This window comes from Suillus bovinus, assembly GCF_016758785.1.
Source record: "Suillus bovinus strain UH-Sbo-P2 chromosome Unknown EDB93scaffold_14, whole genome shotgun sequence".
Classification (NCBI taxonomy): Eukaryota; Fungi; Basidiomycota; class Agaricomycetes; order Boletales; family Suillaceae; genus Suillus; species Suillus bovinus.
Window position 1 is genome coordinate 216,744 of NW_024542070.1, and position 27,556 is coordinate 244,299.

The window sequence follows — 27,556 nt, forward strand, 5'->3', positions numbered from 1 at the left end:
ACCCATCGATAATCGATCATTATCAGGTGATTCTAATCTTCTTCAAGTGCTGGTGATTGACCAACAGATCCAGGGACATGACCTAACCCGAGTGACTTTGTTCAAGTTGCAAGTGGTAGGCTATCTGTCGGTTTACCGCTCAGCTCGATCTGCCGCTGTTGGGCCATGTTGATGCGCACAATATGTACTACCCTGGCATAGTCTCTAGATCGTCGTCGGGTGTGATAGAAAGGGAGCTTATCGGCGACTGTAACTCCCAGATATCATAAAACCCTTGAGGTTTACTGCAGGTGATGCATTACATGTAATTGTCTGCGTGCTGATCGGGCCAAGCTATCACTTAATGAACAACCCCACTACACACTTCTCCAAGTTCAAGGGTTGTAGCCTAGTAAGGCTTCGATACCATTCTGATCTGATCCTGAATCACATGTATCCACACGAGGCACTTCAGTGACAATCATTATCCCACAGACCCGGGACTGTGGCGGACCTTTCCCGGACTGCGCAGTATGCTTCTGGATATGAATCGAGTTCTGGTTCGTAACAAGCGCTCGAGAAGTACTTCTAAGCGGTATGTATGCCGACATGAAAGAACACTCTAGAGAAGTTTCAGCATACCCTCGTGCAGCAGGCCTAGCCCTTTGACTCCATTCCACCATTCCTTCGCAGCCAGAAGCGCACGATCTTGGGACTTTAACTCCAAAACACTAAGCCACTCTCCGTCAGCACAACTTATGAGTACTGTGTGTGTATGTGGCGAATACACTGCCCAACCAGGCTCAACAGGGCCCAAGTCATCATGGCTCATGGAGACACTGAGATGGTGCAGCTGAAGAGTGCGTCCATTGGGCATTGTAGTCGTGATAGGACGCTGATGCGAAATAGCATGAGAAAGTCGAACTATGTCCAACGCAGTTTGAGACGTAAAATCAATCCGTGCATCGGAAGCGGATATTGCAGAAGCACGTGGGGTGGTAGATGAGACTGGAGGTTGCGGGATGCTGCGAGCCTGATCGAAGCGTAAATATTTAGAATCAGCCAAGTATCCGTCGACTAACCTTTCCTAGCAACATATCCCGAAGTACTGTGACAAGTAGATCTCCTCCTATTCGGGCCAGCTCCACTGACATCGAAGGAAATGTAGCGTTTTCTGGAACAACCTGCAGTAAAATGAATTATGCATTATTAATCGCTCGTTGTAGTACTTGCCATCCTCTCGCAGCCCCACACGCTTCCCGCATCAATCCCTTCCTTCTTCTCCATCATATCAATGACACATACACCTGTCACATTTTCTCCTCGAATCAAAACTCTCTGAATGGGGGCCGGACCTCGATATGCAGGCAGTAAGCTTGGATGAACGTTGAGTCGCTGACCTGGCAGAAAGACACGTAAGAGCGAAGGGTGGAGAATACGTCCGAAGGAAGCAGTGACAAGAAGATGGGTTTCACTGGCAGGGTCAGAGAAATGAGCTTCGTTGGTGTTCGTAAATGGTGGTGGAGGCTGCGTGGAAAATGAGGCCAGTTGAGCAAGAAAGAAAGTAACACGCACCATCCAATCCCTGAAGTCAACCTTTCGTCGTGGTATAGTGTGAACTGGAACCTCGAGAGATTCTCCAAGCTGTTTTAGTGGAGCTGTTGGCGCAGCAGTAAGTATACTACCGCTATGAAAAATGCATACGCACAAATTGATAAATGTGAACCCCGTCGACCAGTTTTCACGTCTGGGTTAGTAGCGATTGAGATGGACTTCCAAACATCTATATTACCGGTCAACATAAACCTTGGATTGCCCATGTTATGAGCTATACTTGCCTCGGGCGTCATGCAATTGCTTGAAGACATTACAAGAGAATTCGTCGCGACCGAAGAACAGGATGTCGAATGGCTTCTTAAGTGCGTCGGTCACGCTACTACCAGTGTAGAAATGGGCGTTCAAGCGTTTTATTAACAGGCGTCTCCGCGTGGAATTGACCCGCACAGAGTTATAAAACGTTTGACTGCGCATCATGATATCCGATCTTCGATAGACACCAACCAAAGCTGATCTACAAGGGCAACGTATTAATTGGAGGAAAGTGGGTCATGCGACAAGTGGCAAGGCATCCGCCGAGCTCTCGGGTAGCTTTCCTCGATTTCGCCTCCTTCAATTTCTTTGGTATAAGATGTCCGGAAGGTTGGCTACGAATTACATGCAACAGTGCTCCAGGCTGCGCTCGTCATGTGATCCCGCCTTACTTGTACATCAAGGCAACCCTCGCTGCTCACGCCTGTTACGTTCGCCAGCAGATATTTACATTCAATGTCTTGGGTGAAAAAAACTCTTTATTCTGCCACGTGGATGGCAGAACTGCCAGATATCAAATCATGCTGGGGCAGGCTGAGGTTCCGTCAAGGTTCTGTATACAAAAACATTGATGATGATGCCAGCAGGGCACAAAAACGAGTCCTTGATAGGTAGCAATTAGTACCTATCAATACATCATTGACGGTATACATTGCAACGCAGGGTGATGGAGAAAAACCCATTTTATCCTCAAGTTTCAAAGAAGGATAGGCAGAAGACCGGCTTTTATATCCATCCCCGGATGCGGGCGCCGCCGCCATTCTGAGGAGAGGCGTAGAGGCTCTTATTGCGGTATTCTGAGTCACTAGCTGTGTGCGGATTAAATTACTGCTCTGACAGTCAACAGAATTTAGGTACAGACGCTTGAAGATTCGTGACGCAGGGACATGATCACGCCGTATTGCTGAGAGCCCTGGACGAGGTAAGACTGGTATGGTGGAAACCACAACGTGTGCTGGTGACGACGGCGAAGGGGTCGGCATCCAGTTGACATCTACGATTCATTGAAACAAGGCATCTTCCGTCGTTTAATCTGAAGATCTATCAAGAGGGAGAACGCACCCTTGTGTTGGGACGAGGCAGTGTTTATGGGTCCTTTCTGTGTCCTCAGGACGCCAACCTTAGCATCAACTTGACGAAAAGCAACAGTGGTGGAGGGAGAATGGATACCATTCACACTTTCTATGATGTTGCGTCAACTCCGTTGATGAGAAGTGGACTAACTCCTACCCTTGCATGATATGTATTTCCGAGATGGGGGTGGTGAACGCAGTACCTTGATGTCGGAGGGAGCAGTAGTCCCAACCCATTGGACACAGGGTGACGAAGCCTTGAATACATCAGAGTCCTTTTGGTCAAATGACGAGCACATGTTAACAATCATGAAAAAGTGGTGACGTCGAAACATTCCACCTGGAAGCGCCCGACTGAAATTGGAACCATCGCATCATTTCCGTTATTCTGTGGGACGGTGTCTTCATTAGCGAAGAACATTTCACGGGTTTCCAGATGTTATATGAGCATGTGAGTGTCGGAATGGAATTGCATCAGTGGGACTCACATACCTTGAAGCTGCGTAATACGACGGCCTAGCGCCGCCATCGCTTTTTCCCGACGAGCTTCTTTGGCAGCCTGGTCCGATAATTGAACGCCATGATGTACCTTCACGGTGTCTAATGTAAGAGAAGATACTCTGGACTGAAACGCCCCAAATTTCCTTGTCATCTGTTCGCGCAAGAGTGCAACTTCTTTCTCGGTCCGATTTTGGTCTTTGAGCTGGTCAACGATCTGACTACGAAGGTGATCCAACGATATATTGGTCTTAGTATCGTTGATCGAAACCAAGTCCGAGAGTTTTTGCAAGTCTTGACGCAAAGCAGCGTAGTGTTTCTTGCACTCAATATGTTCCTGAATCTGAGTAGTAAATTGAGCGCGAAGACATTTCTGGGGGGTCTCAAACTCTTTATAACTCTGCGCGTGCTCAACAAGTGGTTGGTGGTCTGGACTAATATGGATTGTGCACGCCTGGCGCAGCGTGCTCACTCGACCCTGCTGGATGTTCATGGTGCTGGACGGGTAGTGTAATTGTCGACCCAATTCCTCGCAACAGAACGATGCCTTGGTAGGATTCTGTGATACTTCGTCTTTAAACTGTGCCAAAATCGATTCATGCGCGTTGGTAAGCAAAGCGATTTGATCCTCAGCTGCAGACAACGATGACTCGAGCGAGGCAACAGAACGACGCAGTGACAAGATGTCTCGCGAGATAGAAGCCAGTTGACCTGAGAAGATAAGAAGAAACTGGTAGAACAGAGGAAAAGATGCAGTGGAAGATGTCGTGTCCGAAAAACCCAGAGGATAGCCGGAGTCGCGGGTGGAAGGATCCTGTACAAAGTCTTCACCAGTATGATCAAAGAAGCCCATATGGGAAGCGGACATGCGAGTTTTTGACGGTCCAAACGAAAAACCGTTCGATAGTCCGTTAAACGGGAAATAGATGATCGTGTTGGTCAGGCCAGTGGCTAGAGACACTCCACGAGCCTCAAGGGCGGAAAGGAAGGCAATAAGGGAAATAAACTGGAGAGGATCAATAGCCATGCTGATCGAAGGAATAGAACTTCCCGCAGAAATTTGTGAGGAAACGGAGTGGAAACTCGACAGATCACTGAGTCTAGATTCGATCCAACATGTCTGTTTCATGATCGGTCAGTTCCAAAATCTGTGCTAGATGCCTCAAACCAGGACTCGTCATGTATCTGACTGTTATAACGTGTTCTGTATATACTAATCACGGGTCTTGATCATCGCGATTGAAAAGGAAAAGTTCCTTTGGCGCAGGAAAGTCACGGTCCGGCGTAGAGTGGCTGGTGAGACTCTACAATAATTTTTTGTTTCCATCGCCGTTGTTGATATGATGAAACAGGCCCAGGGCAGTAAATGAAAGTAATTTTGAACGCATCGCAGCATATGTGTCTTGCATTGTAACTTCGAGCGCTTTGTTCTGTCACACTGTGCACCGACTTGAACAAGTTGAAGCTCGAAGCAAGTTTCGGTCACAGGACACGTGCTTAGTCATCCTCCCTGACTGGACCACTCATCATTAGGGACAAATTGGCATTCGAACATTTGACTGGCAACATATATTTTCATGCGCAAGTCTCAAAGACATCGTAAACATATCAAAGGCATAGGGCTTCTGACCCGTGTAGCAGATTCTCAACGGTGGTGACTGGGCATTGTGAAAGATTACGTCGATTTCTACTGCCACACATGAAACGCATCGTCCATTCTGTGGATGATCATACGCATACATACAGTATAATGTGTACTCTGCCTTGCGGCTATTACAAGACAACAAGATCGGCAGCGGACGAATCAACGAATGAAAAAGCTGTGTGCAACGGCGAGCGCACATACGAGCGAACATGCAACGAATCCAAGGGGATACCCTGACGGATCGTCTCTGATGCCAGCCGCCCAGAGCTATATTGTGTGTAAGGATGTCATTGTACCACCGGAGCGCAGAGCGGGTACTCACGTATCCGCCAAGAACAGGTCCAAAACAACGTGCAAGACTAACTATACTTTGCGCGACACCGTTTGCAAAACCAACGGCATGTGGGGGTGTCACTATAGACATCGTCAATGGAAACCCATCCTCGCACAAACTCAATAAACGCACTATAGTTAAGAAGAATGGATATGGCGGTGTAACCAAACGTATTTCCGCAATAACGTATAGCTCTGCATACGTGTCAGCAATGCTCAGGTGGACTGTCCAGACGTCACTCACGTGCTCAGAGCCAGCGCTAACATAAACGAATTAGCTATGGAACAGGAGGGATAAAGAAATCACATTATACCTGCCATAAGAATGAAACTTCCCTGGTCATTAGAACTTGCGAAACCCCGATACATGGTGACAGTAAGGTATGCCGGTATAAATAGTAGGGACCCGAGACGAAACATTGCAAGGTGGGAGAAGCGTCCTCGAGGAGGTCTACGAGCAAGTGCCATTAAGGGGACGTTGTACAAAAGATCCAGAAAAGACTTGCCCAATATTTCTGAAAGCAATAAGTCAGCAGAGAGATAATCAAAAGATGAAGTGGCCATACGGATAGAGATAAAACTGGTATACAATCTGTGCGAGGCACATGAGAGCAACTGTAGGACACTATCAGCGAATCCTTTGTATCGAACAACTCAGCCCATACTAAGCTGGGAGAAATGCCCAGGATTGAGGTTCAGACCCCCCGACTCGTAGTCGCTGCTTGGAAATTAGTAAGATGCACGCAGCATTACCCGGACTACGTACGTAACAAGATATGACAAGAACACTTGATCGTGTGTTGTGCTGTGGAGCGCTAGCAGACCGTACTGAAAGATGACAACCAGAGGTAGCTGTGAGGTCAAAGATGGAGGCTTCCCTTGAGGAATCTCCGACTCTGCGATAGATTGCCTGTGTTCCAAAATTGGTAGTAGTGAATTGTCACCAGCGGTCTCCTGGGCACGGGCCTGGGCATCGAGGACAACGGATGGCGTACGCACCCCAGGGTGTGAGAATATCGACGGGGAACGCAGTGCGAACGGTACCCCATCCGGTGCGGGAGAACCCATCATTTCTGACTGCATGCGTGAAGATTGTCCAAATGTCATTACAGATGAGCGTTGGCCGGGACTGCCGATCGCGCTTGCGAGGTTGCGTCCCATGGAACGCCCTCGATGCACAGGAGATGATGTGATGGAACCTGGAATGTGTTCAATGTACTCCGAGTCAACGTTCATGTCTAAGTCTTGCTCAGGTTCAAATGTTTCGTCATTATCCACATTCAATGCCGCTGCCACCCAAAGATCAGCAATGTTTGTTACCGCGTTCTCGTTTGCCATTAATAGTCTCTGAGCAAAGTTGAGGTCGCCTGGATCCGTGAGTGACGCCGGTCCCTCGAATGCACTTCCGTGCCTCCTTCTCATAGTGCTGGCAGTGCTCACACGCCTCACACCAAGTGTGGTCGTGCTGACCGTGCTTGTCGCCCTGTTGCCTCCCCCATAACCATACGCGGATCCATTGGTTCGGGTGATCCTTGAGAAGTTGTGCGGGCTGTCCATTGGCAGCGATATGGATGTTGTCAGTGGCACTGACAACGACTGGGCTTCTTGTGTGGTGACCGAGTCTCGAGATCCGAAATAACCAGACAGTTGACCGGATACTTTCCGCGTAATGGAGTGCATGAAGCCGGACTGTGGTGCATCGTTGAGGGTGCTGGGTGTCGTGATATCTTCCTCCTCTTGAATGGTCGGGTGTCGATCTTCAGGCTTTTCTAGTGCTAGCCGAATTGCGCCATCCCTCGGTCCGCCGTCGCGGCCCAGAAACAGGGACAAGAACGACCCTGTTGAATAAGTGAGTGTTTGTGTGATGCCGTCCTTCTGAAAACGCACCTGTTAATGTGATGCTAGCAGCCACTGCGCACGGGAGTAGGTACGGGTACTCCACTAGTAGCTGCACTTGGCCAAACACGCTCGGCCACTTGTCTGCAGGCTTCTCAACTAATGAATCGTCAGTAATACTACTATGCCTTTACAGAAGACACTCACATGATCCTCCAATAATGGCGCCCGCCACACCACCAAGTCCCCAGCAAAAGCTGGTCACGACATCAGCACCAGGATCTCAAGCAGGCGATTGGTACTCGCCCCATGATAGCGTATGCCCTCCCCTCGTTCGTTATGTCCGTTACAGTAGCAACGCATCCGCGTGCCACTCCGACAGCCCCGGCGAATATTCCCTGTAACAATCTCACCGCAATCGCTTGCCGGAGGGATGTGCATGTCCCAAAAAGCAACACCGTCACTGCACTTCCAAGCAAGGACAATGTTAGCACCAATCTACGACCATGTCTATCTGCTGCGGTTGCCTATTGCCCCGAATTAGAAACAAGCAAATGACGACATTAGTGCAGAAGAAGGAAACGGGGCATACCCATAATAGTGAGGTCAGGAACTGCGTTAAGAAGAACGCAGACACTGTGGTAGCGTCAAATACAGTCAAATATTAAAGATGATGAGCAAGAATACCAAGTATGCCAGTCCAAAAGGCGATCTGTGCTTCATCGTTGATCTCGCCAAACCCTGAATCCGAGTTCGAGTTAATCAGACAGCAATCATGCTACATGTCATATGGTCGCGCACCTTTAACCATGAAAAGGAGAAACGGCATGGCGACGTTGGCAGAAAGAAACTCTCCAAGCATTGTCTTGGCGCTTGATCAGTGATATCACGAAGGTGCATGCAGATACTTACGATGGACAATACAATCATAGATAATGCTGGTAACGGAGTCGAGTCGGACTCGCTGCCGCGAAGGGCATTGGGTATCGGAGGTCTTTCAAGTATTGGAGACTTGATAGCGCTCTCTACATCCGTGCTCGTCCTCCAACGCGAGACAAAACTTTGCCTTTGTTGGATATGACCGCCCGTCGCCCGTCTTGTGCTGCGCTCCGGCGCAGAAGGGTCATTATCCTGTTCAGTGTCGTTCCGCATACCAAAAGACCTTCTTGGGGGCGCGTATAAAGATCGTGAGCTGCCGACGTTTGGCGGTTGGAGGGAAATACGGGTGGTCATGATGAATATATAAGTGTGTCTTGGAGTGTCTATCCAAACTCCAACTCTTTGGAGCCCGTAATGATTTTCCAAAAAAGGAAAGTACTTTGCTGCGCGCGCCACACAGTGTCCGGTCGCAAATTATGCTCTTCGAAGCTCCACTGCAGTTTGCTTCTGCAAAAATTGAATAACGTAACCACAGCGAGGGCTATCGACTGGCAAAAACCACTCTTCACACCATTTGAATATGACTTGCAACTATTCTTACTTCTTGTCTTCAGGCTAAAGGAAAGCAGGAACTTCATCGGGAGCAGCGATACCCGTACGGCGTAGATGTGCTTTGTAAAATTTGCTGGCCTAGGGTTATCCATAATCGGGTGACAAGGAACATTGTTCTCCCAAGTTGCCTGTGCGGACCGTACCTATGCATTGCCGCTACTCTCTCAATCAAACTAGCCCCGAGTCACGGGTGCAACTCATACCCGGTACAACCTGACAACTAGCCCAGTGCATACGAGTTGCTTCCTGCTTTACCGGGTACCAATTGATTATATGCCACGTCCTATGTCGGGTGCGGTGTTTTGTGATCTTCAAGTTTGTGAGTCACTACGTTTTCTCTCTGCATTCACTGAAACGAGAAATGCAGATGATAAACCAGATAAGACATGTTCCACCATGGACTATACGACGTTATTCTACCCTATTTCCTTCTCCTAAGTTGGGTCTAGCCTCTTGCTCATTATAAACTTGGGGTTTCCATCTTGCATCATCTGACAAGAAGAGCAGAGGCTGCAAGAATTTACATACTCGACCACTTCAAACATTCTAGGCGCCTGTTTCGGTGTTGCGATGCACCTGACGTGAAATGCTGACAACGTTCTTGACCCTCAATCTTATATGCCGAGACAAGTCTGGTATTTCTAAATATGTAGTCAAAAAGTCTGTTTCATTCAATCCGTGCGTCTGGTTTTAAATCCAGCTGGGTTCCTGCTCAACATCAAAAAGCACAGCCTACCACGGACCTCGACTCACTCCCGTTCCTCTTAACCTTACCCTCACATAACGTTCTCGTCAGTCTTCTAACCTTTATTTTCCTAGAAACCTTTCCTTCATTTTCCCAAGATGTCGATCACTGCAGCTCTCCCCACCAAGTTCATCCTCCCTGACCTCGTCTCCCACTGTGATTTCAAGCTACGCATGAACCGTCATCACAAACAAGCTACTGTTGAATCAAAGCGGTGGCTTTTTCGTGGAGACAACCTCAGCCAAAAGTCGCGCAAGGCGATTCATGGGCTCAAGGCTGGTCATCTCACATCCATGTGCTACCCAGATGCGGGATTCCCTCAGCTTCGCGTCTGCTGCGATTTCATGAACTATCTCTTCCATCTCGACAACCTCTCAGACGACATGGACAAGGCTGGAACCAAAAACATTGCAAATGTTGTGCTGAACTCGCTTTATCACCCGTACGACTACTACTCGCCCGCCCGATTGAATAAAATGACCAAGGAGTAAGCATTCATTTATTAACCACCAGCAGGCTGATTCAGTGTATCACAGCTTCTACAAGCGTATGCTTCCTACCGTCTCTCGTGGAACGAGCAGACGCTTTATAGAGACAATGGATTTATTCTTCCAAGCTGTGCACGTGCAAGCTATCGACCGCACAAAGGGCATCATTCCTGACCTCGAGTCTTATATCTCCCTACGTCGCGATACTAGCGGATGTAAGCCCTGCTGGGCACTCATCGAATACGCTAACAATCTCGATATACCCGACGAAGTCATGGAGCATCCGATCATTCAGAGTCTCGGCGAGGCCGCCAACGACTTGGTTACTTGGTCAAATGCAAGCATTTCAGTCAATTGCTTTTCTCGGGCTAACTCCTAGTTTAGGACATCTTCTCCTATAACGTGGAACAGTCAAAAGGGGATACCCACAATATGATATCTGTCGTCATGCACCAGGAGTGCCTCGACCTCCAGTGTGCCGTCGACTTCGTCGGCGAGCTCTGCAAGCAGTCTATCGACCGTTTCAATGAAAATCGCGGGCTTATTCCTTCCTGGGGTTCCAAAATCGACAAGGATGTTGCAATATACGTCGGCGGTCTTGCAGATTGGATTGTCGGAAGTTTGCATTGGTCGTTCGACACTACCCGGTACTTTCAGAACTCCGGTCGTGAAGTTAAACGGACTAGGGTTGTCAGTCTCTTTCCTCGAAGCAAATGATTCTTGGAGCAATGTTTCAGCGCTGCTGGTGAGCGTCACATACAGCTAATTACCGACTTATCACTGAGCATCTACTGTCGCAGCCGGTTGGCAGCTCTCCACACTCTCTAAACACTGGTAGACTTGGTACTTGGGAGCTGTCTCTTCACATTCCTTTAGATCATTTTCCTGGACATTCAAAGTATCCACTGTCGCAGCTGGTCGGCTCCCCACACTCTTTTCAGAACGGGAAACACTCGTAGTGTCTAACACTCAAGTTTCTGGACTCACCTATCGTTTCACATTCCTTTAGATTCTTGAACATTAATGGACGCTTTTCACAACTACTACCAACTAGCCACACGTTCATTCCTCTGTCTCCCAACCTCGAACAAGAGTAAAACAACATATTATCTACACCCTAAAATTGTATGTTCTATATGAAGATCATCAAGTGATATAAGCACAACAAATCAATTGTGGTAAAACAACGCCAAAAAGTAGGTTCAGGCAATTTGAGGTTCCGGATCAGGATATGCGTCATGGTCGACGCATGTCATCGAGTACACTGGCGTTCCCTGTGGGTATTTTGAGCGCAACACGATGACTGGATGTGTGATCTGTACCTGATGACACCAGATTGAACGGTCGTCCATTTTTGTCATCGAAACGTACACCCCTTGAATCCCAATGTTTCCACCACCTCTGAAGAAACAAGGGATGTTCCGTGATATTCGCTAAGGTTCCAATGTTACGAATTCGGACCTGGGTCAGTTTCGGAAGTTGGGACTCGTCGATCTGACACAAGAGATCTTCGAGCGGCTTCATGATATACGCGCTGAAAATCGCTTGAGGGACGCCAACGGGATCCTCACTGATTGGGAAAATACCAATCCGCTTTAGCGAAGGATGCGATAGTAGATCCAAAATATGATGAGGAAAGATAGTGACAAAAGTGTCCAAGTTCGGACAAGTTGCGATAATTTCATTTAACAATGGCGTGAATGCGACGGTGCGGACAATGCGCACTTTTGACCCGTGGGTTCGCAGGAAGTCTGGACTAAAGGGGGAGAACCCCTCCAGCCTTTGCAGGGACGGAAGTTGCTCGGGAGACTTGGCGAGCATCGTAAGAAAGGCATTTAGGGGAACATTGCCCAGCGACGCGTGCGAGAACGAAGGACTATCTCCGAGAACAAGCGTTTTTAAGTTGGCTAAAGTAAGGTAATGCGATGGTCTCTCCGTGAAGTTGCCATATATATTTGCGAGTGTCAGGCTTATTATGCCAGTAGCCGTTTCAAGCACGCGCATCAGGTCGCTCCAAGAAGGATATTCGTTAGATGTCCACTCCAGTCGTCGTAGTGACTTAGAGCATGTTCCAATGAGGGCATCTATAATTTCCGTTCGCGTCTGAGCCTGAGGTGGTGTGATATGAAAAGTTGGATTCATCGCCATGTAGTAATTGCTATTGACTAGAATTTCGATGTTTGGTGTACACCGCAGGATTCGCACAAGTGCGTTTAAGCATTGATCGGACGGGTTCGACAGCTGAAAGTCGATCCGTCGAGTGCACGTTCCCAAAGGGTGCTTTATTGAATGCCTGCGACTTTCTTCCAAGCGGTTGGCGATAACAGCCACTTGCTCTGCCGACGTCAAGTGAAGGTGCTCATGGGTAAGCTCTGTGACAACGTTATGCCACACTTTGCAGACCAAAAGGAGTGCTGAGTGAGTCTTCACGTCTCTGTTCAAGAATACGACAATGTCCCGAACTTCCGAGAATGGATCTTGTCGGTCGGACGAGAGAACCCCAGGCGACCGGACGAGCGATGCTAGTATCGGACGCCATAATTCTACGGGCAAATTACGCAGCGTGCCCATCCCACCCAATGGATGCGCTATGTTAGAGGTAAACATTTGGCTTCGGCAGCCATCACACACACCACACACCTGGCAATACGAAGAAGCGAGTAACAATGATCACGTCTGACTGTCCTGTGGACCTGTTTGTAGATTATAGACTAACTGCAGATGTGCTTGAGATATTTGAGAAACCTAGTGATCGTCACACATACCGCACAACTTAGAAGTGTTTCGAAAGCCTTCGGTGAAAAGGGAAGGGACCCACAATGATAAACTGATTAGGTTACGCGGCTGAAAGTGGTTGTTTGTTTCGAAAGCTTTTGCCAAACAACCGTCATTCGCCAATATTCAATGTTTGCTATAAGCAATTTTTGAGCAGAACATACGCCGCGTACGCGTCATACGTGCAAGCAGTCAGATGTCTGGAGACTCCAATTCAAAGCCTGTCTTTGTAAAACGGAAGGCCAAGGCAGGCTCTTCAGTATCCAGAAAACGACTCAAAATGCAACCCACGTCTTTGGATGGATTACCTTGGAGGGCCGTACGTCGTCCCAGTGAGACGGGTCTTGATGGTGATGATGGAATACTGGAACTAGAAGAAGCGGAAAATGTCGAAGTGGTGTACGAGGATACAGAAGGAGGGAGAGTCATGAAGTTCAATGTAAGCGGCAGGACGCGGGGCATCAGATTGGACATTGATCAGCGCTACCCTAGGTTCTTGAACTATCGAAAAAGACAACAAAGGCTACTGGATCCTCTGGACCTGAGGCAGATGTGACATCTTCTGCCAGCTTGGAACTGTTAAATCCTCCAGTGTCGTTCGACTGTACGTTATCTTTTATGCTAGTGACCCTCCTGATTTTCGGACCCTTCGATACCCTCCAGCCGAGTCTTTGCTACCCAATTGGCATGCTTTTTGTATACATTCACATCTTTTACAAGTTCTTCATTCGCAAGGATTCGCTACACCCACCCCAATACAAGCTAAGTCACTGCCAATAGCCTTGAACGGGCGGGATATTGTTGGAGTGGCAGAAACCGTTTGTTAATTCCTATTAATTTCTTCGACGTTCTCATGGTTTGCTTTCTAGGGATCCGGAAAGACGCTTGCATATGGCCTTCCCATCCTCCACAGTATCTTATCATGTCCCCGGCTGCAAAGGACTAAGCGGACACTCCAGGCGCTTATCTTAGCTCCCACCCGTGAACTAGCCCTACAAGTCTCTGATCATCTCAACGTGTTCGCACGAGTTATTGATACGAAGGCCGAACAAGATGTTGATCTCAGAAACACCGAGGCTAAGAAAAAGCAGCACAAAAATATTACTCCGCCCCTCGTCAGCATCGCTGCCATAGTCGGCGGAATGTCGGCGCAAAAACAGCGGCGTATAATTGACCGGGGTGTCGACGTGTTGGTAGCGACGCCAGGTCGACTTTGGGACATTCTAGAGGAGGTTAGTAAATTTTGTTTCAATTTTACCTTGTCTGATTAAACACGTTTTCATCCAGGATGAGGAACTAGCAAGACAAATCAGCCAGCTGAGATTCTTAGTGCTGGATGAGGCTGATCGCATGGTCGAAGCGGGACATTTTGCTGAAATGGACAACATCTTGCGGCTCACAATTCGAAAATCCCAGTATGCGTTGTGATATCATTGTAGTTATTGAGACGTTGACATGTTCCACTCCCAGAGAAGATGAAATTGAACCCCCTGAAGCACCAGTTGATTCTCTCGATGCTCATAAAGGTGCAGAGAACACTGAGGCTGTGGATGCATTGCAAACCTTCGTATTCTCTGCTACTCTCAGCAAAGATCTCCAGAAGAATCTGAAACGAAATTATCACCGGAAGGGCTATAAAAAGTCGTCCAAATTGGCTAGCACACTGGGTATGTTCATTTCCGAGCGCTCTCAGACGTTGTTGCTAAACAATACCACCAACAGATGACCTTCTTCTGCGCCTTGATTTTCGCGACCCGGATCCAGCTATAATTGACATCAGCCCCGAGGGAGGCGTTGTCTCCACACTCAAGGAGAGCAAAATCGAGTGCCTTTCCACGGATAAGGTGCGCGCGCAACCATACATGCGCAGATGGCGTCTCATCCCCCACAGGATGTATACCTGTACTACTTCCTGTTACGGTACCCTGGCCGTTCCCTCGTGTTCTTATCGTCTATTGATGGCATAAGGCGTCTCACTCCACTGATGGAACTTCTGAACCTCAAGGCCTTTCCTCTCCATTCTCAAATGGAGCAACGCCAGCGCCTCAAAAACCTTGATCGGTACTTTTCATGTCCACCGTAGACATCGACTACACCCATGCTAACACAGACGCCACAGGTTCAAGGCAGCCACAAATGCTGTTCTTCTGGCCACAGATATTGCTGCCAGGGGTCTTGACATACCTGCTGTTGACCATGTTGTTCACTATCAGACACCACGTTCTGCTGATGTATTCGTTCACCGCAATGGGCGTACCGCTCGTGCGATGCAAAAAGGTTTTAGTTTGTTGATGTGTGCCCCCGACGAACGTCGAGTGGTCAGGGCACTACTAGCAAGCCTGGGTCGTAGTAAGTAACACCAATCCTTACTCACTGGTTGTATATTCAACGCACGCACTATTAGAAGATACAGATATTCCTGAGATATCAGTGGAGCTCAGCCTTATTGATAAGCTCAAGAACCGTCTCTTGCTCGCTCGACAAATCGATTCTCAGCAACACAAAATAAAAAAGCAGCATCATGAGCGGAACTGGCTGAAGGAAACGGCGGAGGCGATGGAGATAGAGCTTGATTCTGATATTTTGAGGTGAACGAAAATCCTGCCGTAATAAAAATGATGATGCTGACAGGTCGGTCTAGCGACTCCACAGATGAAAACAACCCATCAAAGCACAGAAAAAAGAATAATGACGCAAAGATGGCGGGTTTGAAAGCCAAATTAAAAGAACTCATGTCCCAGCCCCTCCTTAGCCGAGGTGTCTCGACGAGGTACATCACCTCTGGAAGCCGACCGATCGCTGACGACATCATATCGGGAGATGGTAAGTCCTTTAGATGAACATTTTCCCCCTTATTCTTACTGCGTTGTATAGTTCATGAAACCATGCTGGGCCTCAGGAAATCGGAGGCCGGTGACGACTTAGTTGCCGCCGCCAAGCGAAAGCTAGTGCACAAAAAAGTATATGAAGAACCAGAGGAATGGAACGGCTTCGGTTCATCAGACACGCTTTGATGCACGAGGATGTGTTAGTACACAGTGCATATCTTCCTCATCGTGAGCGGTACTTGATAGTAATTTCTAGCCTGGCAGTGCGTGAGCAGCCGCGACGTCGCTTACGCATGAGAAGCTACGTATCATCATTTCCATGAGTGTCGAAGGACATGTTAGATTTCATTTTTGCCTGACCTCGATCGTGCCATGTGGCTGTTCAGGAGACAACCTACAAGGTTTAAATGATGATAGCACGATGCGTGTTAATTGATTGAGACTATTGGTCATGCAATTGTGGGTCTTAGCCTGACGTATGATTGATGCCACGCTTGTCGCAGTCCAGACACGAGGAGTGATTGCCGCCCAAAAAAAATAAACCGATTGACCAGTCATAAACTAGTATCCTTTGACGTTGTTGCAAGGGTCTCGAAGCACTGGATGGTTACGACTTGAATGAAATTGTCGCGTCTTTGAAGCTTTGTTCTGTTCGGTTGAAACACAGTAAATCTGCACTGTAGGGGCTGGTTAAGTTATGTAGGACTAAAGTCGGAAGCCAAGGCTAGTCACATATAAACTCCGACGCTTGCCGGGGCTGGCAGTACACTTATATACACACAAACTTATCGACCAGTGTGGCTGATTATAACTTCATTATACCCGACATGCTGTCGTCTCCACCATCCCCCATCAGAACCCCGTTGACCCTTTCTACAGTTACCAATGCACTCGTAAAATTACGACGGAGCACGTCAAAGGCTGAATCCATCGACTCTACCTCGGGCGAGCCACAGACTCACCCCTTACTGCGAGGGGAGGGTGCTACGTCAAAACGCAAGGTCCCATTGGTGCAGAACGACCTGTACTTCTGTAGAGATGCAGTAGATGTGCCAAAACTGTTGAGGGGGTCGAGAGCAAGTTTGCTCGAGAAAGCAGAGAACATAGGTGGAAATGTATTAGTTGACGAAAGGTGCGTGGAGCTCGTGGAGTTCCGATGCGTCTTTGTTGCTCATGCTTTGAATCAGCTGGGAGTGTTCAATACGTGTCCCCAGGGACAGACGACACGGATTTTTCAAAGTTCAGGTTCGTCGTGGGTTTTTTTGTCTGATTTGAGTCTCTGAGACCATTTGTCTAGGTCCGCTACAACGCCTCGGCTTCGCGATCGTCCCTCCCAGATCCTCAAAAACCAGTTGCATTAGACCGAGTCCAGAATGTGTCAGGACTCATGACAGTCGTGGACCGCGAGGAATCGTTACCATGAAAGCGCAACATCGGAGCTCTTATGATAGTTGTCTCTGCACTCCTTTGGGCCTGCAGACATTTTCGTTACTATAGCTGCATCACCATAATCACACATGCATTGTACTCTAACAATCACCATAACAGCCTAGTATTGTATTCATCTCATTTATATCTCTTCCTCGCTCTTTCTTCATGTTTTCTCAAAAGAGCCGTGGCTTTTACATATCGGTAAATTATTCAATGTATTCAAAATGGTCGCCACTTCATGACACCAAATTTCTTGTTGTAACACAACACAAGAAACACACGCTTATCTGCTTGCCTCTTCAAATATTTCATCATCTCCTGTTATCATACGGATCATTTCGCGGGAAGTAGCCTCCTGGAGATGGGAAGGAAGCTTGTTGGTCTTGATCATCGCTATCGAACGCATGTTGCCCATAACGGCCACCATACACCGGCGCTTCGGGGAACTCGTGACCGTGGATGTCACGATGTTCGTCAAGAAATCCACCTGGAGGTGGGCCGCTTAGTTGCGAGTACCCGCCTACATGCGGACGGTATGATGTAGAGTGATCACCTGCAGGTGGAAATGTTGATGGTGGAATGCTTGGCGGCGGATAGCTGCTTGTAGGTCTAGCGCTCGGATAACCGCCTATAAATGGAACATTTGATGACGGAGGTGGATACCCGCCGGAAGGTCTAGTGCTCGGGTAGTCACCGGGCGCATCCTGCACGTTCTGCATGTACGTGCTACTTGCTCCGACGAACGACGATGTGAGAGGGGGCGACTGTATGTAGGACGGTGCGTACTGGCTCTGGACAAAAGGAGGATGGAACGATGACCCGCTCTGCGAGTGCTGCGCATACGGACTAGGGGCATACACCGCTGACGGTGGCAGCGGGGCCGAAGGAGGCGCGTAGTTCGAGCTAGTGGTTTGCATAGTTTCATACGAGACGGTTGTCTCTGGTCTCGAGTAGCAGGAATCCGGCTGTCCACTAGATTGCCCGCCCTCTCGTCTCGTCCCCGCGGATCCACCCACCGTGCTAATCCATCCCTGCATCTGCGTAGCACCGGGAATTCCTTGCACGAGACCCTGAATGCCCTGCTGCATCGGCACATTCTGTGCATGAGAAACGGGAGCACTCCCATCGGCGGCTAACCGAGTGTTGTTCTGCGCTCGCACCGCTTCCTTCGTAAGACGTGCAAGTATGGCGTGCTGATTATGTCCGAGACTCTGCACCCAAGATCTCATATATTCCAGCATTTCACGCTGGACTACGGAGGAAGACTGGTGGAAGTCGGGATGGAAGCTGCGGATAATGGTCTGTCTGTGCCGAGAAAATGAAAGGAATGGGACATACAGGCACTGCAAAGCCTCATCTGTGATCTGCTTCGCGTTGAGTGAACTGTCATCCCAGGCCTTCGTAATCAAATTGACAGTATGTTTCTATCCGTAGACAATGCTAAGCGCAGCTGTTCCGTGTATCAGAGAGTAACTCACAAGAATGATTTTTGCGATATTGCCGGCAGGTTCATTTAGGATTAAATTCTGGAAGCATTACATTTAATGAATCGAGTGATACTGCGCAGCTCCTCAATATGCGGAGGATTAGGGTTTACGTACGAAGTGATCTTTGCTAAGCAAAGAATGTGTGGGGTCGCTCTGTGGGATAAAGGGGTGATAAGGGATTATTGCAGCACGTATCAGAGTTATTCGAACTCACAGCGTACGGGACATTGAACACCTGCCAGAGGAAGAGATATCAGTAGATGTTGATATCAAGATAAAGAAGAAGGGAGAGATCGATAAGCGAGCACGATGACCAAGAGCGATGCAACGAAGACCGAGCATCGGGTTCCGAAGAGATCGAAAACGAGGCAACTGAAGATCGAAACACGGAGGGACACGGAAGTACTCGCGAACCAAACACTCCAACTACTTCCTTTGGAAACACTCACCTCATATTGATCATGCTGATTGATTACCTCTGATGAGGCCGACGATAGTCCAGCCGTCGCGGTCTCCAAGATCGGTTTCAAAAAGGGCTACGTTCCAGGTAATCAGCAACCGCAGCGGGGAGGACACATTTTTGGAAAATTCCTTACTTCCAAAGTAGTGAAAACGAACACTGATGAGAAGCCATCAGTACAACTTGATCAACGAGTTGATTATGAACCGACCAGAAATTGAATCCTGAATTTTCTCGATAACCGAGTTGAGTCCAGGGATCTTCTCTGTAGCATCCATCAGTGCCGTGAATGCTTGTCATAAATATCTAAATTTACCTAATATCCCCGATATGCTTTTCATAACTTGGAAAGAGTGAGACACCAGTGAGGAACGTCAAATCAAGGGCATACCAGAATCTCTGAAGCTCAAGACCTTCCACAGCACGCTATGCAACTCTTGTGGGCTCATGTCCTCAGGCCGCCTATCCCCACGTTCCATCCCAGCGCGCATGTGCTCGATGCCCTCCATGTCGCGGCCCATCTTATCACCACTTCCACCAGGAAGTTTAAGAAAAGCATCGCGGAGTATGGCATTCGACGAATTAGACTTGGAGCGTGCACGATCAAACTCTTTATTGAGATCCGTGACAGAAGCTTCACTCTAGAGATTGGATCAGAAAAATAATTGTATACCAAGATCAAGAATCTTACGATGTGATCCGTAGCCTCTGAATGAGAGTGAGTTTCGATAATCGCTACTATGACACGAGAGCATAGGTACATACCTCCAAGTAGGCTGTGGATAAAATCACTCGATCCAAACGTGCCTGAACAGACATAGGAGCGAGCGTGGTTATTCCTTGAACGATATCGTAGCGTGAAAGACGCACCAGTAACGATTGGCGCGACCATTTTCCCGTTGTGTGCACGCACTCGTACAGCATCACCAGTATGCACAAATACATCGGTATGTCCCATGGAAACAAGAGCAAGTTCACAGAAGTTAGAGTGCGCAGGGAAGTCTTCAAGGGTGTGGAGCTATTCGATGAGATCAATTGGTGTTGCGATAAAACCGATACGATAGAAAAAAAGGTAAACACCAACGACGGATAGGACTAGTATGTGCCACAATGTACACCGCACATATTCGGTGCATCTATGCACCACAGGTAGAGGTTTTTAGTTGAATATTCAACTTACAGCTTGTCCAAGGAGTCGAAACGCCTCATATTGATCCGCGTTATCTCCAGAACTCTTGTATTTCCTGCCAAGGTAAATGCACTGCTCGAGCACTCTACGCACGAGGGCCTTGGATGTATCCCAATGGCCATTTTCTGCCACATCCATGAGCTGCTCGAGGTCAAAATGGGATCGAAGTGAAGAGACAAACCATTTGCGATATAGTTTTTCATCCCCGTCTGCGGATCGATAGCGAGTTCATCAGGCTAGAAATAATGAGTAGGGCAAGTGATAGATAACCAAAAATAATATGTACGTGAACAGGACCGCGCAGTCTGCGGTCGTACTGTCGTGCGTCTTCTCCCTCTCCATAACCTTTCGGGTTGTCAATGTGTTCCGTCTGTGGGTGTGCATTAATATGTCATGTATTTTATATGCTAGGGCACTTACTGGCAAATATGCACCGAGTCTCTCTGATGTGACTTCAAATTCGCCAGTGGCATATCCATTAGCCTAAAACAGAGTGAGAGCAAGTTTCCAGGGCGGCGATTGCACATGCCATGAACCCGAGCACCATGACTAAATTGAGAATCGTCTGAAAATTCGTGGAATGATGTTTCAAACATGAGTCGGGGGCAGATATCACGACGTACTTGCAAATTCACTTTCTTCAGTGTACCGATGTCAACGGCCTATGAGACATCATGAGCTTGCCAAACTTTCAAACATCAAAAGAGTCGTTGGATTACCTGGCTGTAGTCTCTCAACCAATTGCTATGATGGATTAGATCACGAAGGAATATGTGTTGGCATCTACAAATACACACCCAAAGTATACGCGCTTAATGTCGAGGCCACCAAACTTTGGACCCTTTCCGATGAGACTGGAGAGTGCGAATCCACCGACCCCCTTCTTCACGAGGTCTGCAAGTGCATCCTCCTAAAAATGGCGGCGATTAGTACGCTAGAATTCGATCGTGTTGGAGAACTCCTACGATATCACCATGCCTAAATGCCTTGCCTTCGACAAATGCATATCTGCCAAATCGTGAGTGAAAGAAAAACTTAGGGAATGGATCGTGCTGCTTTACGAAGGAATATTGCCTGCCCCGAAGGCGTGCACGCCGTTATTTGACAAACAGAACGCCAAGATAAAGAACAGCAGAAGAGGAAGCGTTGGAGAAATACTGGGTGGCATTGTGTAAGAATGAATCACAGGCTGTGAGCTGCGCAGTCTCCGCTATCCACTTATATATCCAAGTGGAGATTCTAGGTTGCCCAGCCTACTTGGCAATAAACTATGCGACTTCTGATTACATTTCTAGAGGTTATGAAGCTTCGGACCTCGAGAGCCTGTTTGACCGGTAAAATTCCCTGACTGTTGGTTTTAGAGATCATGAAGCTTCAGGCCTTGGTCACTAGCTGCCCTTACAGCCTCTGTGACCAGTAAGATCCCCTGAAGACTCTGATGAACTATATAGAAGAGGATTTTGAGCGGTGAAACTTGACAATGCGCGGGAGCGGAACGCCACGTGATTTGTCAGCAATCGGCAAAGACCGGTGTAAAATTGAAGGCTGTTGTTATTTTTCTGTCTGTCTCTCGCATCCTCCGTTAGTAAACGTGGCTTAGCTTGCGTCTGTTCGTTGTAATCTCTAGACTCCATCATCACGCACTTTTGATTCCCTTCAGGTCAGTGAAACCAATCACTTTCATTCAATCATCGTATTAAAAAAAACAAGTTTCAGCATCATTCCCTCATAATGACCAGCTCTTCCGCTACTTCATCTCCTTCTCAGATTCATCAGAATGTCGTTCCTTCTGAAGTCGGATGGCAATTTGTTCCACAGTATTACACCTTTGTCAACAAGCAGCCCAATCGTTTGCATTGCTTCTACACAAAAACTTCCACCTTCATTCATGGTACAGAAGGCGAGGATGTCAAGGCATGTTTTGGCCAGCAGGTCTGCTTCAATTTTCTCTATTCATCGTCTATCAAATCTTACAACTAGTTCAGGAAATCCATAACAAGATTACCTCTCTTGGCTTCGACGACTGCAAAGTCTACATCCACTCAGTCGACGCCCAGTCTAGTGCCAATGGTGGCATCATAATCCAGGTCATCGGTGAAATGTCAAATCATGGCGACCCTTGGCGCAAGTTCGTCCAGACCTTCTTCCTCGCAGAGCAGCCAAATGGTTATTTTGTCCTCAACGACATCTTCCGTTTCCTGAAGGAGGAGACCGTAGAAGATGATGCCAGTGAACCTGAGGCTTCCTCTACTGCACCTTCCGAACCTGCACCTGAATCAGTTCGCGAGCCAACTCCCCCGCCTCCCGCTCCTGAACTTGAAGTCGAAGAGCCAACCACTATGGTCCCTGAGCCCATCTCCCCACCACCTGAGCCCGAACTTGCTCCAGTTGAGGTCAACGGTATCCATCACGAGCCTGAGATCAAACGGGAGCCTACTCCTGAGCCATCCATTCCCGAAGCTGAGCCAGAGCCTGAACCCTCCGCTCTGATTGCGCCGCCACAAGCGCCTGCCCCTCCCCCGCTTGTTGCGCCGCCACCAGTGCCTGCACCTCCTGCTCTAGTTGCTACACCACCAGCTCCTGAACAGGCACCCGCTCCTCAACCACCAGCTCCTGCACCAAAACCTGCAGCACCGAAAACGTGGGCCAGCCTTGCTGCGGCCGACTCTAAACGCTGGGGCGCACAGGTTGCTACCGAGTCAAAAGGGATGTCTGAGGTCCCAGCTTCTGCAGCATCCCCATCACCACCGGCTGCTAGTGCCCCTTCTCCTGCCCCACGGAGAGATCACTCGCACTCTCACTCGCCTATCGCTTCTGCCAACGCACTAACCACTCCCCAGTGCTTTGTCAAAGTATGCCTCCCTTCTCTAACAATTCATGCATGTCACTCACTAGGACGTTTTCCATTAGGGTGTCACTGAGGTCGTATCGCAACAGCAACTGATAACCCTTCTGGCTCGCTTTGGCACTGTCAAGGACGTCGAGATTGTGCGAAGTAAAGCTTGTGCCTTCCTCGAGTTCAACAGCCTTGATGCTGCTAAAAAAGCAATCATTGCCTCCCTTCCCACCAACGCTGGTGGTGAGGGTGGATTGCGCTTCGATAGCCCTGAGGGCAACGTTCGGATTATCGTTGAGACCAGAAAGGAGCGTGGCGAGCGGCCCATCAGTCGGCCAAGAGGTGGTGCGCCTAATGGCGAGTCCAGGGGTTCATTCCGGGGCCGTGGCGGACCTCGGGGTCGTGGTGGCCCTCCGCCACCCAAACAGTAAGAACGCATATGCATGGTGGTTCGGAGGGGTGTTCATCTGCGTGGTACACTTGTTGTCCTAAGCTTATTTCATTTGCTTTTGTCCATGTAGACGTGCGTGGTGGACGTGATATAATGCGAAAATCACCCTCGTACTCGTATGTTTTGCTTGCTGTCGTGTTTTGGTAGTGATTCGATTAATGAATTCAGGGGTATGATATTGTGACGTGACGTTCTTTACTACTTAGTGCTCCTACATACTACTCGAAAGCATGTTTAACTATGTAGTACTTGAGCTTGATTGTGTGAGATCGCACTAGCACTAGGCGACAAAAATTCTTGTTTGGTCAAGTTTGACGATCTTCGCTACTACGCCTTGAGCACATCGTCAATGGCATCAACGGAGCCAACGCACGAAACAGTCATCAATGCCGAACCCATCAACCAAGAACACCACAAAGACCAAGATACCTCAGATGCCCAAGTTCAAATAATCGCATCTCTCCGTTCTCAAGTTACCGATCTTTTCTCGCAAGTTACGCAGCTCAACGGAAAGCTCGTCAAATCCTACGACCGCGTCTCCGACCTCGAAGATCAGCTGCACGATTGTGAGAGCTCTCTGCGAAATGCGAGTATCACTGTATCATCGCTCGAGCTTGAGCGCACCCACCACCTCGCTGCGCTCGATACAGGGCTGCTGGTCGAGAAAGAGCATGTCACCGCTGAGCTGAACAGGCTTATGGAACGTGCGACGGAAGAAGCTGCGCAGCGTGGGCAAGCAGAGACAGCTAGGAGTGATATTGAGAAAGAACTCGATGATCTTAGTGCATCGTTGTTTCACCAGGCGAACACGATGGTCGCAGAAGCACGATTGGCCCGGGCCGCGAGCGAACGCAAGGTACGCGAGGCGGAGGAGGCGCTAAAGGGAGCTGAGGAAGCCGTCAAAGTGATGCAGACCCAGATGCAGACTCTACATGCTGAAAAAGAGGATGCTGAGCGTCATGCGGAGGAGGCGCGACTCATTATGGGAAAGGGCAAGTGGGTCGAGCGGGACACGCAGCTGGTTCAACAGTATCCGGGAGATGTACGGAAAATGCGCTTAGTGACCGTGCACGTCCCCTATGCAGAGTTCATCGCGTTTATTTCGCACCTTCGGGGACTGAGGGTTTCACAGGCTACTTCACCTGTTATCTCAACGCTTCTGGGTCTACCGTTCCTCGCACGGTTGCTCACTGAGGATTCGTAAGTGATTCACGCGTCTTGTTTGCCGATGCATCTATTGATCATGATTTAGAGAACCGACCGTCCGGCTAGACCTGGCCCCCTCGTTAAACTGGCTCTCCCGGCGATCCGTTCTAGCAGCGATCCACACAGGAATGCTCATTGTTGAGCCAGTGCCATTCTCATCGCTTGTGCAGGAACTGTACCCCCACTCTCAAGCAAACACACCTGTTTCCATTTCATGTGCTCTTTGCGGGACGGCAATCGTGCGTGCCCAATCGCACGAAGCACCCCCAAGCCACCCACTCGCGTCCCTCGCGCGCAGCCGCAACAATGTCCGCCTCACGAATGGTAACCTCTGGTTCAAGAATCCACTTTTCAACTCCTCATCAAGTCATGTTGGACATGACGCAGATATCGAGCAGCCTGAGCAAGTGTACGTATTCCGTCTGGCACCTGCCACTCCTGCCCCAGCTATCGCGCCATCTATACCACTGCACACCTCTTCGCCTTCTACACCTTCATTTCCCGTATCCAGGCCATCAGCGTACCCCACGGGGGCAACCCGCACAAATTCTACTCAAACACACCAGCCCTATCCGTTATGTACATCCAATTACTGTCTCATGCGCCTCCGAAGTACGTGTTCCCTGTGGGCTTTCGTCCGCTCATGCGTCGTGGAGCGTATTTGGGAGGAGGAACCTGTTATACCCGATAAGAAGCCCATGATTTCGGATGCGAATCGGACGGATAATACTCAAGAGTCGAATAAAAAGAATGCTGCTCCAGCTGCGAGTGCATTTGCGAGCCCTGCGGGTGAGAAGCCACCTGTGCCTCCTCGTCGCAGGCGGCTTTGGGAGATGGCGAGTGCACTTGGGGAGAGGGCTGCTAGCTGGACTGAAAATTCCAAGGACAAGGATAAAGATAAGGACAAGGACAAGGAAAAAGAGAAAGGAAAGGATGAGGAAACGGGCAAGAAAATTGTGAGGAAACTTCCGCCACCGCCACCTACCCTCCCTTCTGTTCCCGATCTACCTGTTCAAGCACCCCCTCCCCTGCCAAAAAGGAGCGAAGAACGTGGCCATTCAATCGACACTCGCACTGCTGTTTCAAACGATACTGACAAAAAGGCCGGTTCTGAAGCTGGGACGTCCGGTTCTCAAGAATCGTTTACCACCCCCATTGATGAAGTGTCCTCTTCTCGCCCGTTTTCCGTAGATCTGTCTTCTCCACAAAACATAATACAGCCCCAGGCCCCAGCTTTACAGCCAGAACGCCCTCCCTCCCCACACACCATTCCCCTGCCAGAGACACCCACGTCACCTGTATTCCGTGCTACATCGCCACCTCCGCGCCCACGTTCTCGTGTGGCCTCTCCAGCTCCCTTACCTTCACGCATCTCTTCGCCGATACCTCATCGTGTCAGTATACCTATTGCTCCGAGTCGATCGAGAGCCGGATCGCCAGCTCCCCCACGCGCGGGCTCTCCATTCTCGTCCTCCAGGGCCGCTTCGCCTGTACCAAATGGAGCTCCACCTGTCCCCAAGCGCGCTCCTGCACGAAGGGCAGTTCCTGTGCCCCCCACTGCTTCACAGACCGAAGCAAAGGAAGCAATTCCGATGCGTTCGACTGAAATCAGCAAAGATGAGACCCCATCGAAAGTTGAGGCACCTACTACTGAGAAGGGAGAAGAACACAAACCATCTGCTCCCGCTGAACAGAAAGCAGCTGCGGGTGAGGACGCTGTAGAGCCCTCGACGGCCAAGCATGACATCGCCGAAACCCCCAACCCCCTACCTAATGCGAATATGAACGGAGATGTGTCTCTCGAAAAGCGAGCATCCGTGGATGTTTCTCCCCACGCCACGCAAGCCACTGTTGTCGACCGATTCTCCGAAGCTGGCCAAACCAGGCGTGCGTCCGAGGATTCCAGCACACACGGGAAATCTATCGACACGAGTAGTACAAAGCGCTCTTCTACTAGCGATGAGGAAGGTTACGCTGGTGACGCCACATGGGAGGATCGTACGTGGAAAGAAATTGTACGTTTGAAAGAAGACATGTTTTGGGCGCGTGTTGGGGGCGTGCGGTAGTGCTTTGCGGTGTACCTGCTGCTGCTGCTGCTCATCTATTTCATGGTAGGATATAATTTGTATGCCCACATATGTGCAGATGTGTGCATTATCGTCTGGACTTGTTGTTGAATTTAAGACGGACTAGCTTGGACTACATTTCCATCAAATATACTCCCAGGTCCCATCGATGGTCAATGCTTTCGTGCGTTTACTTACATATCCTGTCGACGTGGATTGGACCACAACATTAGAGATATGACTTGGCAAGGAGGGTTGCATACAACCGGAACCTCTTGGCATGCAGACATACCATCACTTGTACAAAACAGCGACAATGCAATCTCGAATTGTCACAACAGACACTTCTAATATACTCGACGCAGCTGAGCAACAATCTCAGCAACGACCATCCACAACTGCGCACCAGTGGGTACAACTAGTATGTCACCGCATAATCATCTTTTAAGGCCATGTGCAAGACGTGGAACCCCCTCATTGCCCTCAGAGTTGCTCTGATACTAAGTGGTTTCGTGCGTTTTTTGATCCACCATTACCCATTGCTATTCATGACGACCTGATTACTCGGCTGCAGATCTGTGCAAAGAGGTAAGCGATTCGCATCGAAACCGCCTCTCGCAGATACTTACACCAGGTAGTCGCCATGCACTGCATCGTCACCAAGTAGTCAGATTTGAAATCGTCAGCGTAGCTGGAACTTTACCCTGGCTACCTACTGACCTGACCACTGCATAGCGACCTTCAACTTACGGCTGGTGATACTTGACGTTTGACAGACGACCTTGTATCGGAGACATGGTTGGATTCGTTGTTTGGAAGACAAGTAGTCGGAAAAGGATGATAGGCTGTAGTCCTGACATCGCAACATCA

The 27,556-nt window shown here is 49.0% G+C and overlaps 10 protein-coding genes across 10 annotated transcripts; 5 read left to right on the top strand and 5 right to left on the bottom strand.

Moving 5' to 3' along the window:
- Nucleotides 1-303: 303 nt before the first annotated feature.
- Nucleotides 304-2,284, bottom strand: EDB93DRAFT_186872 (formyl transferase). Its single transcript, XM_041455620.1, has 6 exons — nucleotides 1,818-2,284; nucleotides 1,688-1,762; nucleotides 1,555-1,637; nucleotides 1,213-1,506; nucleotides 1,062-1,163; nucleotides 304-1,012 (listed from the first exon to the last, which is right to left on the bottom strand). The coding sequence occupies exons 1-6, from the start codon at nucleotides 2,011-2,013 to the stop codon at nucleotides 602-604; spliced, it is 1,161 nt and encodes a 386-aa protein (XP_041309722.1). The 5' UTR covers nucleotides 2,014-2,284; the 3' UTR covers nucleotides 304-601.
- Nucleotides 2,251-4,621, bottom strand: EDB93DRAFT_1133148 (uncharacterized protein). The gene is made up of 6 exons (XM_041449027.1): nucleotides 3,414-4,621; nucleotides 3,262-3,323; nucleotides 3,079-3,196; nucleotides 2,911-3,030; nucleotides 2,711-2,842; nucleotides 2,251-2,657 (listed from the first exon to the last, which is right to left on the bottom strand). The coding sequence occupies exons 1-6, from the start codon at nucleotides 4,546-4,548 to the stop codon at nucleotides 2,575-2,577; spliced, it is 1,650 nt and encodes a 549-aa protein (XP_041309723.1). The 5' UTR covers nucleotides 4,549-4,621; the 3' UTR covers nucleotides 2,251-2,574.
- A 352-nt stretch (nucleotides 4,622-4,973) lies between these two features.
- EDB93DRAFT_1133165 (uncharacterized protein) lies at nucleotides 4,974-8,509 on the bottom strand. Its single transcript, XM_041449028.1, has 16 exons — nucleotides 8,146-8,509; nucleotides 8,035-8,098; nucleotides 7,921-7,974; nucleotides 7,826-7,869; nucleotides 7,540-7,760; nucleotides 7,441-7,490; nucleotides 7,285-7,392; nucleotides 6,164-7,235; nucleotides 6,063-6,115; nucleotides 5,964-6,012; nucleotides 5,904-5,912; nucleotides 5,712-5,848; nucleotides 5,642-5,657; nucleotides 5,531-5,592; nucleotides 5,387-5,478; nucleotides 4,974-5,331 (listed from the first exon to the last, which is right to left on the bottom strand). The coding sequence occupies exons 1-16, from the start codon at nucleotides 8,464-8,466 to the stop codon at nucleotides 5,224-5,226; spliced, it is 2,460 nt and encodes an 819-aa protein (XP_041309724.1). The 5' UTR covers nucleotides 8,467-8,509; the 3' UTR covers nucleotides 4,974-5,223.
- A 704-nt stretch (nucleotides 8,510-9,213) lies between these two features.
- On the top strand, nucleotides 9,214-10,961 carry EDB93DRAFT_186971 (isoprenoid synthase domain-containing protein). Its single transcript, XM_041455621.1, has 5 exons — nucleotides 9,214-9,402; nucleotides 9,456-9,956; nucleotides 10,006-10,294; nucleotides 10,342-10,702; nucleotides 10,758-10,961. The coding sequence occupies exons 2-4, from the start codon at nucleotides 9,568-9,570 to the stop codon at nucleotides 10,672-10,674; spliced, it is 1,011 nt and encodes a 336-aa protein (XP_041309725.1). The 5' UTR covers nucleotides 9,214-9,402; nucleotides 9,456-9,567; the 3' UTR covers nucleotides 10,675-10,702; nucleotides 10,758-10,961.
- On the bottom strand, nucleotides 10,758-12,696 carry EDB93DRAFT_186995 (uncharacterized protein). The gene is made up of 2 exons (XM_041455622.1): nucleotides 12,598-12,696; nucleotides 10,758-12,545 (listed from the first exon to the last, which is right to left on the bottom strand). The coding sequence occupies exon 2, from the start codon at nucleotides 12,526-12,528 to the stop codon at nucleotides 11,194-11,196; it is 1,335 nt and encodes a 444-aa protein (XP_041309726.1). The 5' UTR covers nucleotides 12,529-12,545; nucleotides 12,598-12,696; the 3' UTR covers nucleotides 10,758-11,193.
- A 232-nt stretch (nucleotides 12,697-12,928) lies between these two features.
- Nucleotides 12,929-15,746, top strand: EDB93DRAFT_1248394 (ATP-dependent RNA helicase; the record flags this gene model as incomplete). The annotated part of the gene is made up of 12 exons (XM_041452704.1): nucleotides 12,929-13,171; nucleotides 13,225-13,336; nucleotides 13,396-13,550; nucleotides 13,602-13,964; nucleotides 14,020-14,147; nucleotides 14,203-14,399; nucleotides 14,455-14,576; nucleotides 14,624-14,793; nucleotides 14,852-15,081; nucleotides 15,137-15,320; nucleotides 15,374-15,555; nucleotides 15,607-15,746. 12 exons carry the CDS (start codon nucleotides 12,929-12,931, stop codon nucleotides 15,744-15,746), a joined length of 2,226 nt encoding a protein of 741 aa, XP_041309727.1.
- Nucleotides 15,747-16,285: 539 nt separating this feature from the next.
- On the top strand, nucleotides 16,286-17,143 carry EDB93DRAFT_187131 (uncharacterized protein). The gene is made up of 3 exons (XM_041455623.1): nucleotides 16,286-16,692; nucleotides 16,748-16,805; nucleotides 16,858-17,143. Exons 1-3 carry the CDS (start codon nucleotides 16,388-16,390, stop codon nucleotides 16,981-16,983), a joined length of 489 nt encoding a protein of 162 aa, XP_041309728.1. The 5' UTR covers nucleotides 16,286-16,387; the 3' UTR covers nucleotides 16,984-17,143.
- Nucleotides 17,144-17,302: 159 nt separating this feature from the next.
- EDB93DRAFT_1248396 (Het-C-domain-containing protein) lies at nucleotides 17,303-21,295 on the bottom strand (the record flags this gene model as incomplete). Its single annotated transcript, XM_041452705.1, has 21 exons — nucleotides 17,303-18,415; nucleotides 18,470-18,517; nucleotides 18,593-18,631; nucleotides 18,693-18,713; nucleotides 18,928-19,014; nucleotides 19,075-19,097; nucleotides 19,150-19,203; nucleotides 19,255-19,281; nucleotides 19,330-19,579; nucleotides 19,630-19,646; nucleotides 19,704-19,745; nucleotides 19,809-19,956; nucleotides 20,119-20,252; nucleotides 20,309-20,363; nucleotides 20,414-20,497; nucleotides 20,548-20,610; nucleotides 20,664-20,789; nucleotides 20,847-20,871; nucleotides 20,925-21,037; nucleotides 21,093-21,135; nucleotides 21,189-21,295. 21 exons carry the CDS (start codon nucleotides 21,293-21,295, stop codon nucleotides 17,303-17,305), a joined length of 2,619 nt encoding a protein of 872 aa, XP_041309729.1.
- Nucleotides 21,296-21,681: 386 nt separating this feature from the next.
- EDB93DRAFT_1133212 (uncharacterized protein) lies at nucleotides 21,682-23,742 on the top strand. Its single transcript, XM_041449029.1, has 4 exons — nucleotides 21,682-21,787; nucleotides 21,838-22,059; nucleotides 22,113-22,979; nucleotides 23,038-23,742. The coding sequence occupies exons 2-4, from the start codon at nucleotides 21,859-21,861 to the stop codon at nucleotides 23,392-23,394; spliced, it is 1,425 nt and encodes a 474-aa protein (XP_041309730.1). The 5' UTR covers nucleotides 21,682-21,787; nucleotides 21,838-21,858; the 3' UTR covers nucleotides 23,395-23,742.
- EDB93DRAFT_187376 (uncharacterized protein) lies at nucleotides 23,580-26,826 on the top strand. The gene is made up of 2 exons (XM_041455624.1): nucleotides 23,580-24,614; nucleotides 24,667-26,826. Exons 1-2 carry the CDS (start codon nucleotides 23,764-23,766, stop codon nucleotides 26,684-26,686), a joined length of 2,871 nt encoding a protein of 956 aa, XP_041309731.1. The 5' UTR covers nucleotides 23,580-23,763; the 3' UTR covers nucleotides 26,687-26,826.
- Nucleotides 26,827-27,556: the final 730 nt, after the last annotated feature.

What these genes read in the sequence shown, in the direction of transcription:
- EDB93DRAFT_186872 (XM_041455620.1), bottom strand. Translation starts at nt 2,013, where the DNA reads ATGATGCGCAGTCAAACGTTTTATAACTCTGTGCGGGTCAATTCCACG. An exon ending in GCAATTGCATGACGCCCGAG is followed by an intron (nt 1,763 to 1,817) that starts GCAAGTATAGCT and finishes CCGGTAATATAG; the next exon opens with ATGTTTGGAAGTCCATCTCA. An exon ending in GGGATATGTTGCTAGGAAAG is followed by an intron (nt 1,013 to 1,061) that starts GTTAGTCGACGG and finishes CGCTTCGATCAG; the next exon opens with GCTCGCAGCATCCCGCAACC.
- EDB93DRAFT_1133148 (XM_041449027.1), bottom strand. Translation starts at nt 4,548, where the DNA reads ATGAAACAGACATGTTGGATCGAATCTAGACTCAGTGATCTGTCGAGT. An exon ending in TCGTATTACGCAGCTTCAAG is followed by an intron (nt 3,324 to 3,413) that starts GTATGTGAGTCC and finishes TCGCTAATGAAG; the next exon opens with ACACCGTCCCACAGAATAAC. An exon ending in GAAATACATATCATGCAAGG is followed by an intron (nt 3,031 to 3,078) that starts GTAGGAGTTAGT and finishes GCAACATCATAG; the next exon opens with AAAGTGTGAATGGTATCCAT.
- EDB93DRAFT_1133165 (XM_041449028.1), bottom strand. Translation starts at nt 8,466, where the DNA reads ATGACCACCCGTATTTCCCTCCAACCGCCAAACGTCGGCAGCTCACGA. An exon ending in CTATGATTGTATTGTCCATC is followed by an intron (nt 8,099 to 8,145) that starts GTAAGTATCTGC and finishes TCAAGCGCCAAG; the next exon opens with ACAATGCTTGGAGAGTTTCT. An exon ending in TTCTTGTCATATCTTGTTAC is followed by an intron (nt 6,116 to 6,163) that starts GTACGTAGTCCG and finishes ATTTCCAAGCAG; the next exon opens with CGACTACGAGTCGGGGGGTC.
- EDB93DRAFT_186971 (XM_041455621.1), top strand. Translation starts at nt 9,568, where the DNA reads ATGTCGATCACTGCAGCTCTCCCCACCAAGTTCATCCTCCCTGACCTC. An exon ending in TTGAATAAAATGACCAAGGA is followed by an intron (nt 9,957 to 10,005) that starts GTAAGCATTCAT and finishes AGTGTATCACAG; the next exon opens with CTTCTACAAGCGTATGCTTC. An exon ending in ACTTGGTTACTTGGTCAAAT is followed by an intron (nt 10,295 to 10,341) that starts GCAAGCATTTCA and finishes CTCCTAGTTTAG; the next exon opens with GACATCTTCTCCTATAACGT.
- EDB93DRAFT_186995 (XM_041455622.1), bottom strand. Translation starts at nt 12,528, where the DNA reads ATGGGCACGCTGCGTAATTTGCCCGTAGAATTATGGCGTCCGATACTA.
- EDB93DRAFT_187131 (XM_041455623.1), top strand. Translation starts at nt 16,388, where the DNA reads ATGCTGTCGTCTCCACCATCCCCCATCAGAACCCCGTTGACCCTTTCT. An exon ending in AATGTATTAGTTGACGAAAG is followed by an intron (nt 16,693 to 16,747) that starts GTGCGTGGAGCT and finishes GCTTTGAATCAG; the next exon opens with CTGGGAGTGTTCAATACGTG. An exon ending in ACGGATTTTTCAAAGTTCAG is followed by an intron (nt 16,806 to 16,857) that starts GTTCGTCGTGGG and finishes CCATTTGTCTAG; the next exon opens with GTCCGCTACAACGCCTCGGC.
- EDB93DRAFT_1133212 (XM_041449029.1), top strand. Translation starts at nt 21,859, where the DNA reads ATGACCAGCTCTTCCGCTACTTCATCTCCTTCTCAGATTCATCAGAAT. An exon ending in AGGCATGTTTTGGCCAGCAG is followed by an intron (nt 22,060 to 22,112) that starts GTCTGCTTCAAT and finishes CAACTAGTTCAG; the next exon opens with GAAATCCATAACAAGATTAC. An exon ending in CTCCCCAGTGCTTTGTCAAA is followed by an intron (nt 22,980 to 23,037) that starts GTATGCCTCCCT and finishes GTTTTCCATTAG; the next exon opens with GGTGTCACTGAGGTCGTATC.
- EDB93DRAFT_187376 (XM_041455624.1), top strand. Translation starts at nt 23,764, where the DNA reads ATGGCATCAACGGAGCCAACGCACGAAACAGTCATCAATGCCGAACCC. An exon ending in CGGTTGCTCACTGAGGATTC is followed by an intron (nt 24,615 to 24,666) that starts GTAAGTGATTCA and finishes ATCATGATTTAG; the next exon opens with AGAACCGACCGTCCGGCTAG.